General features: G+C 42.5%; 1 protein-coding gene across 1 annotated transcript; it reads right to left on the bottom strand.

The window, feature by feature from the left end:
- Positions 1–2,462: 2,462 nt before the first annotated feature.
- Positions 2,463–7,671, bottom strand: LYSMD3 (LysM domain containing 3). The gene is made up of 2 exons (XM_084305221.1): positions 7,373–7,671; positions 2,463–6,102 (listed from the first exon to the last, which is right to left on the bottom strand). The coding sequence occupies exons 1-2, from the start codon at positions 7,655–7,657 to the stop codon at positions 5,449–5,451; spliced, it is 939 nt and encodes a 312-aa protein (XP_084161347.1). The 5' UTR covers positions 7,658–7,671; the 3' UTR covers positions 2,463–5,448.
- Positions 7,672–9,457: the final 1,786 nt, after the last annotated feature.

The raw sequence follows: 9,457 nt of genomic DNA on the forward strand, positions 1-9,457 counted from the left end.
TCCGTTGGGTTTAAGTATACTCTCCAAAAACATACTGGACAACCTTATTTTATTAGTACTATGCTGTGAAATGGGATCCTGGATCCCACATTTTTTTCTTTCGCCATGTTTTGCAGACATGCACCTTTTTAAGGTTCTCTGGAATGCCTACTGATGGAGCAATCTATATGCCATTGTATTGCCTCTGCACAGACAAAGAATGTATGCATTTTAATTGAACTGTGCCTAAGCATTTGCACTAATCAGTTCTATGCTTTAGCTGTTAAGTCTTGAAAACAAGCGAAATTTTTGATAACCTCAGTAAAGCAAAAATAGGACCTTTATGGGAATAAGCTGCTCATATTTAGCAGCTGACTTCCCTGAAGGAATTTATGTAACTTCTGAATTCAGGTGACTGAAAATAATTGACCACTAAGCACTTTAATATAAACTGACTTGAAAGGACTTCAGTAACACGGACTAACAAGGTAATGAGAGCATTTTGAACTAGCTGTTTTGCTAGTCAGCAGAACTCTCCTTACCTTTAGTATTTTGGTGAAAAGGGACAGTAATGTTTAACCGTGTTACATTGCCTTTATGCATCAGTGTAGGTAATAATTAAGGGTAATTTAATTTAGAAAGAATTTATGGCAGAAATTAAGATTGAGAAGTGTGAATCATAGTTTTCATCTTTGTTATACAGATTGAAGTGACAAAAATTTCAGTCCTTTGCCTTGATTTCTCTGCCTGTTAAGGCAAAACTAACTCTTCTACCTCACAGAGCTGTTAAGTGAGATGGCAGATATCTATGTAAGTGCTAAAGCACATTTACTTGCGTTCCTACAAAAATGAGACAAGCTTTACAGACAGCAAAATCAATAAAAAGACAAAAATGCAGAAAAGGAAAGTGGTGAAGTATTTTGATGCATGAGGTTTTAATTGGGAAAACATGAGTGCTGAGAATAGCAAAGCTAGAATGCTTGGAAACACGTATCTTATTTTAGAGCCAACAGACGAAATGTAGATTTATTCCCGAGATTAGAAACCAGAGGAACACAACGACAGAATGTTGTGTCCCTTTGTCTTTCGATGATACAAAATACTATTTATCAGTGTTACTGGTCAGGTTACTACATTCTGTTCTTGGTAACTTAGTGCTAATGATTATCAGGGTTAACGAAACAACAGTTTTAAGACAAAAGCAATTCTTTCATGAGAAGCGCGCTCTGTGGAAGTTTGGCATTCTGTCAAGCAGTGCTTTGCCTCACTGCTGACTGGAAAATAGTACAGCGTTATTCTGTGAATCATTCTGCACAGTAAGGTACAGCTTCAGGTGCAGCTTTCAAGTGTTCTGATAAGTTACGTATCCATTCTAAAGGAAGTGAAACTAAAATGCAACGCACGTCACACCTCAGAGGTATACTTAATTGTGTTTTGAAGCCTGTACAAACAGTGTTTAATAAACATTCTGCTATATTGCACAGAAAGTTGTTTTTTTTTTTTTTTTTTTTTTTTTTTTTTGACAACATACATGCGAGCAGTTGTTTCTTGACCAATTGGGCCTGTTTCTTGGATGTGACATACAACTCGTTCATTCAGCATCTTTAAAAGGTGAACCATGGTTACCTGTCCTACAGAGGGAACCACACAAGTCTCAGGATACATCTTCTAAGACCAATTTAACAATGGCAAGTACGGCCAAAGCTGAGGAGCAACCAGAGGTTTCACCTCCGAAATGAAATGATGATGTTCCAGAGGCAAAACACCAACATATGAGAACTGCTACAGGTGTTTCTAACTGCTGAGAATTTATTGCAATACCATAATGCTGATAAAACCCAAGGTTGTCCATTGGGTCTCAGCAAACTTTGGATTTGGGTAGAATTGAATTCAAATTCTGTCTTAACAGCATAGCAGAAAAGTACTGGTATGTCGTACAAGAAGGCAGGCACTCCTTTTAGCTTTCAGTGTGCAGGAAGATTGCCAGCTTTCCTAGGAACTACCTGTCTAGCCAAGGCCAGCAGTGCTCAGCTGCTTACCAGTGCTAAACCGTGGCTACAACGTTGATTTTTCATGCCTTTTTTTTAATGCTCATTTCAGAGAACTAACAAGTTCTTGGAACTTTATGCAGAAGAGTTCCAAGTTACACAAGACAGGCACAGGACAAACGTTTAAGTTACCAGTTATTGCTACGCCAGACGTGAATGCTATAGGCAGCTTCTGCCAACAAACTTAACTTGTTGGCCAAAGAGTAATTTAGATCACACAGAGAAACTAGCCAAAACAAATACGAGCAGTGGCCTCCTAGCACACATGCAAAATATAGAGAGTTAAGAATACACTGTATGCACCAGTTTCACTGCAGTCTAAAATAAAATCTTTATTTTATGCATATTACTTACGTTCTTCTAAAATTAGAGGAGCAGAAGTATTTTAAATAAAACTTGCATCCTCACTCAGGATTATTTCACAAAGTTATAGTTTGAACGTTTATAAAACAGTTATACAAAGATTATTTCTGACAACATATTCCAAAATATAGGAGATTTAAAGCATTTAAAATTTCATATGATCCAACAGTGCAATATGCACTTATATTTAAAACCAACTTCCAGACCAACAATGTGCTGTAATACAATTTACCCTTCAGTTTGTTTTCATTTTTTTTAAAGTCAATTTCTAAAAGACTAGTTTTACAATTACTTTACTGTATCATGTTTTAGTTCCATACAGAGCAGTTACCCATTTTATTCAGAACTAATAGACAGGGACACATTGCCAGTCACATCATACTTTGGAAAAAGCAGTACAAATCCCCACATCCTGCAAATAGAAAAGCCAGCTGCTGCTTGTAGGTTCCTACTGCCTGAAGTCCCATGATCTTGGAAAAAGACTTAACTGTGTTTTCTCGTAATTTAATGTTCTACTTTAAAAATATGCTATGTGACATATGCTACATAACAGTAAAAACATGCCAGGCTCTTGGTCAGAGTATAGTATTTTTCAACAAAACTTTCCTTTTTTTTTTTCCTAATAAATGCTTACTATCACACTTTTAGCAACTGAGTGACAAAGCCACAGGCCTTAAAACACCATAAAAGCCCAAAGAAGCCTGAGACACTAGAGAAGCATTCAGCGCTAACACCACCAACAAAAGCATCTCTTCTCTTAAATATAAACAGCAAAGACCTTTCTGACCAACTCAAACCACAACTGAAGTTAAGTTCACTTCAGATGTGATGGCAATTTAGTACTGGCCTGTTAAGGTATGGATAGTAACTTAGGCTTGTGTTGCATATCACACTTGTTAATCTCTTGTTATTCAACAATTTCCTAAGAAATGAAAGGATAAAGTTCCATAAACAGAGAGAGATTGATGGAGGAAGATACAGACCAACAAATAACCTAACAGCAAAAAAACTGACTCATTATGCACCAGGTCCCAGGCTTGGCAGGATACTGTCTTAATGGGCCAAAGTTCTGTTGTATGGACAAGAGCAAATCACCTCTTCCTAAAGTTGGCTTGCTTTTAAGCTTCTAGCCATAGAAGCTACATCACGCTAGCCACCATAAATCACTTTGCAACTCAACCTTTCGCACAGCCTTACCCAGAACTGGTGCTTGAATGTTCATGTTTGCATTATTACCGTATTGTTTTCACAGAAATAAAATTTAAAAAGATCTCTGAAAACAAGCAGCATGCGAAATACGAAGTTCACACTCATTTAGAGCGCCTCTTCTCCTGTGGAAACTGAGCAGCCACACTGTCTCCAGAGATACTACTCTGATCGAAGGTTTCCACAGCCACTAGTCAAGAGCTCACAGGTCCAACTGTATGCTTCCCTTCAGGCTTTCGGCTGTTTCAATCTGCACTGAAAGTAAACCAATTCATGCTGATACCCTTAGCATGCCAGTGAATAATATCTACCCCATACTGGCAAAAGCCTTTACTTTCAAAATTTAAGTTGATAAAGCACTTTGGAATACTTCCTATAGTAAAAAAAAATAGATGCTTTATCTTTTTTTTTTTTTCCACACTGCATATACTTGGTCAAGACACTCAAAGGAGAGTTTCTAATAGTGTTTAAATTGAAAAGATAATTGTATTTTTCATTTCTAAGCCTTATGAAAGTCAGATAACTTCAGCTTTGGTAACAAGTATTACTTCAAACAAACAGCACAATAGAAACCTTATTCCGCAAGGCAAATATAACAAAAGATTATAGGCAACATCTCAGTTTTTATTTTATAATATTCAGAGTACACAAGTACCTCTTTACTTCTTTCTGTAGGAAAAGTTTTGTTTGTTTTTTTTTTTTTTAATTTTTCTCCTGTAGTATTTTCAGGTAGGGAAGAAAAGAAGGGGAAAAACAAGTTTGTCCATGAAATCAAGTGAAACAGTCAGGAACAGAGTGGCTGAAGAGTGTAAGTGAAAGAACAGTCTGAAGCTATGGCTGGTCTGCTTCTTCCTAGCAGCCTCTGAACCTCATCTGAGGTTTTGCAAGCGATTTCAGGAAGAAGTTGGTGTTCAAGGTTCTTGTCCTTAAGGTTTTAAGGACCATTAACACATTCAAAACCCGAAACAGTTCAGCAGCCGCTGCCTGAAGAAGCAGCTGCTCTTGAACTGCGATGTACTGGAGGAAGAAAAAGCCATAACCATAAAATAAAGACTAGTGAAGCAGTCAGAGCAAGGTGCCATGCATCTTCACTTGTTTCTTCTCACATGCAGCTGAGCAGAAGAGAACAGTAGTCCAGCCAAGTCAGCTTTCAGTAGAAGGATGTGAAGTTTCAAACAAAAGACTTTCTCTACTGGACCGTGTTGAAGGACAGCGTGACATACACAGGAACCAAGTTATCCTCCTACCTATACTGAAGAGTACTACAGAATGGGTCGACCACAGGCACAAAATTTGAAGCCTCCAGCTTAAGTATTAGCTACGGCCTCTTTCATAGACATCTAAGAAAAAGAGGGCTTTATAGTGGCAGTTAATTATGGAATGACTGAGTTTTAAAAATTCTGTAAGAAAAATAAAATTATAAGAATGTAGTCCTATCTGGTAACTGTAAACTTGATATTAAAATGTCAAATGTACTATGCACTCTATAAATACTTTAAGATATTTAAAAGATAGATATCCCCAAATGCCCATCTTCGGGCTGCAAAATGTACAGTGAGATTCCTTATGTGTTAGCTCAAACTACCCTTTTCACCTCATCATTAATTAGAAAAAACACGCCTATCAAAATAGAAAAAAAGTGCAAAGCTTCAGAGACAATTTCCTATCTTAATTTATATCCCAATCTTGCATCGAAATCTCCTGCCTGAAGCACATTATGGGCTTACATGATCCACAGAAATATCCTTGTGCTGGAACACTGCCCATAAGGGTAAATCATTAAGTATTTCCTCTGTATTTCATCTGTGTTACAGATGCATTTTGCATTCTGTGGTTTCCTCTTCATCTAACGCTATGTTATGTGTCTATGAATGACAGTTGCCTGGGGTTTTCGGTTGTAAGGCTGAAGGTCTCCTTGATTATCAACATTTATAATATTCGCTGGATTCATTCCATTTTCTATTTGTTTCTGATGCGAAGCTGCTGTGACAAAGGAATGGGCAGATTCCATTGTAGAATGGTGACTGACATCTGCTTTCACTAAAACTTCATAATATAGGAGGTAAAAAACTGGAGTTATTATGCCAATGATCAACATAATCACTACAGCTGTCCACCACCCTATGCCCCAATCCGCTCCGTAATAAGGATCCTTGGATTTTTTAGTTTTACCATCAGTTTCAAAACAGACCTGCTGGGCCGCTAAGGCAGAAACAACTTCATTAAGGTTCTCTCTCTTCGTATCGTTGCACTTCACGATCTCTTCTATATCTCGATCCACCTCTTTTAGGAAGTTGCCAGCAGTCTCGTTAGCAGAGAATTTGTCGGAAGGTGAGGCTTCCTGCACTTCTGGGGAACAGTGAGCCGGCCGAAGGACTGGCCTTCCTTTTGGAGAGGCATGTGTCTCGGTCAGTACACTGAACTTTTTCACTGGGATTTTGATAGACCTCAGGGCAAAAAAATCTTGATCGTTGATAAGATTGTTCACTCTCTTGATATCTGCAACCTAAAAATAAACACGACAGTTTAGGTAAGTTTAAAAGATCCATTGACCTGAAACGGTTAAAAGTTCTAAATTCTTGAGAAACCAAATTCTCCACTTATGAAAGAAAGGGATAACTGATACCTGGTCAAACAGGCTGAAGTGGGAAGAGGTTAAAAAGCAAACCTGAACAATGAATGATAACCAAGAAGGTATTACAAGGTAACAACCCTCATGCTTCAGATGATGACTGGAAGTCAGGCACAGACAGTCACTTAAAGTGTATTAACCCATCATTGGCAACTGCCAAATGAATGGGACTTAGGCTCCGAGTTCCTAATTAAATTGAAAACTTCTGAGTAAAGATTACAAATGACAAGCTTCCGATTCATCTAGCCACAGCTCTGTTTTGGATATGACTCCTGCTTTTGAGTCCTAAGGTAGAAAGAAAACGTAACTTAACACACTATCATCTTCCCTCATTTATAAATATTTATCAACAAAATTCCCTCATTCAAACAATTCCCTCAAAGTCAGCTCTCCCCTTTGCCTATTCTACCTCAAAACAGATTTGGTTTTGCTCTTAAGAGGTTCAGATCTTCACCCTCATGGGCAGTACTCTGCAAGGGTTTAATATTGCTTGGAGAATGAGCAGTTTCGTCTTGGCACAGCAACTCCTCCCATGTGGAAGGCACTGCCACAAACCTCACCATAAGCGTTAGGTCAGAGGTTGGACTCGATGATCTTGAGGTCTCTTCCAACCTAGAAATTCTGTGATTCTGTGATAACTAAATACCTGGGAGTCGGTACATTTTTGCTACACCTGGGACGAATACGGAAATTGTGCCTGCTAAAGGTACCAGAGCTCATCTCCTTCCTATCCTCACTGGGATGACATCCTGCATCAGAAGACACCGAAGTAGGTATGAGTAAGGCCTGGAGACCCTTTTCCCTCTAACTTAAAACACAGATCTGGGCAGAAGTTAGGACAATCAATGCCTACCGCCTCTGCTAACCTTGTAATTCGAAAGTGTATTTTTTAACTATACCTCACTGAGCAAGACGAGGATAAAAGGCTGCAAGACGCCGCATTTATGCCAGCGATCAGTGCAAACTGTGCTTTCTGCCTGAAGCCCCAAACCTCTCTCTCGTTACCCCCGGTGCTCCACGAGAGGCAGGACGTGGCGCTTGGGGACAGGGTCCGTGGGTGCTGGCTGTGTTAGGATCCGATGGTTTTGAAGGATTCCTCCAGCCCTGGTGCTCCAGCACCCGAGCTCCCCAGGCACTCACTCACCGAGCAGCAGAACTGCAGCGCGATGGCGTTCAGCGTGTCCCCCTCCTGGATGTCCCTGGCCAGCAGCACGATGTCGTCGGGACGGTCCCTCGAGGCGCTCCGCCGCACCTTCTCCCGGCCCCGCGGCCGCAGCTCGAAGGCCTCGGCCTCCTCCTCCGGCCCCTCGCCCTCCGCCGCCACCGGGTGCGGGTAGGGGTAGGGGTAGGGGTAGGGGTAAGGGTGATGGTGGTGGCCGCCGCCGGGGGGCTGCGGCACGGCCGGGGGCTGCGCGGCTCTGCCGGCCATGCCCGCCGCTCCCCACCCGCCGCCCCGCGGGGACAGGGCCGGCCCCGCCGCCTCGCACCGCCCCGGAAAGGGCCGGCCGCCATCCGGAGCTGTGGGGCAGGGATCCGGCATCCATCTTACAGCCTTGGGGGGTGCACCCAGAGATAGACGGGCACACGGACAGGCACACGGACAGACACACGGACACACAGACAGACGGGCACACGGGCGGCAGGGGCGCCGCGCGCGGCCCTGAGGGAAAGGGGACGAGAGGTTGTAGGGGTGACAGGGTCCCAGGGGTAGCAACAGGGTCCTGGGGATAACGAGACTCCAGGGAGAAGAACAGGGTCCCAGGGGTGACGGGATCCCAGGGGTGACAGGATCCTAGGGATAACAACAGGACCTTACAGATAACAGGATCCTAGGGAGAGCAACAAGATCCTAGGGATGACAAGATCCCAGGGATGTCGGGATCCTAGCAGTAACAACAGGATCATCCCGATAACGGCAGGATCCTAGAGATAACAGGATCCTAGGGAGAGCAACAAGATCCTAGGGATGACAGGATCCCAGCAGAAACAACAGGATCCTAGGGATAACGGCAGGATTCTACAGATAACAGGATCCCTAGGGAGAGCAACAAGATCCTAGGGATGACAAGATCCCAGCAGTAACAACAGGATCCTACTGATAACGGCAGGATCCTACACATAACAGGATCCTAGGGACAGCAGCAAGATCCTAGGGATGACAAGATCCCAGGGATATCGGGATCCTAGCAGTAACAACAGGATCATCCTGATAACAGCAGGATCCTACAGATAACAGGATCCTAGGGATGGCAATGGGATCCTAGGGATGACAGGATCCCAGCAGTAACAACAGGATCCTCCTGATAAGCCTAGAGATAGCAAGAGGATCCTATGGATAACAGGGTCCTGTGGTAACAACAGGATCCTAGGGATAACAACAAGGTTCGAGGGATAATAGCAAGCTCCTAGCTGGATCCTAGGGATATCAGGATCCTAAGGGTGACAAGATCCTTTGGATAAACACAGGATCCTAGAGATAACAGGATCATAAGAATAGCTGGATCCCGGGGATGACAAGATCCTACAGTAACAACAGGATCCAAGGTATAACATGATCCTATAGATGGCAACAGGATCCTAGGAAAACAGCAGCACGCAGGGGCTCTGCTCAGCAGGCTGGGCTCTGTGAGCCGTTTTGTGGAGGATGCAGATCGGAGGCTGCCTGTGTTTGTGGCTCTTTCTGAGAGCCCTTTTTGGCTGTAGCAATTCGCTCCTTGTCTGCAGGGACTGTTGACGTGTCAGTCTTGCCTTGGATCTTAGAGTATTGTTGCTTATTCGGCTGTCTTCTGCTTTTTATCTCTCCTCACCCTTCCCTCCTCAGGACATGTACTGCAGGGATGCAGGCGTTCAGCCTATGCAATATGTATATATACACAGACATCTCTATATATATTTATGTAAATTTCTCTCAGAAGAAACAGACCATAAAGTAAACATTCTAGATGCTGTGCCTTCCCTAACAATCATGCTAATTTTTTGGTATTACAGGAAAGACCTGCCAGCAGCTGTTGCAGTTGGAGGACTTCCTGGTCTGAGTAGGAAGTTCAATCTAGCAGAAGTTTCTTCAGACAAAGCCTTAGGAAGGTGTGTTTGGTTACAGCCGGAGCAAGTACAGTATTTCGTAAAAAAGCTGGCAGCTCTAAGGTTAGGCTGGGTGTGTTGAACAATTGACTGCATTATTGCTGAAGGGAAATGCGGTTGTGAATCAAGTTCCTAAACAGATTAAATC

This window comes from Netta rufina, assembly GCF_964035555.1.
Source record: "Netta rufina genome assembly, chromosome: Z".
Taxonomy (NCBI): domain Eukaryota; kingdom Metazoa; phylum Chordata; class Aves; order Anseriformes; family Anatidae; genus Netta; species Netta rufina.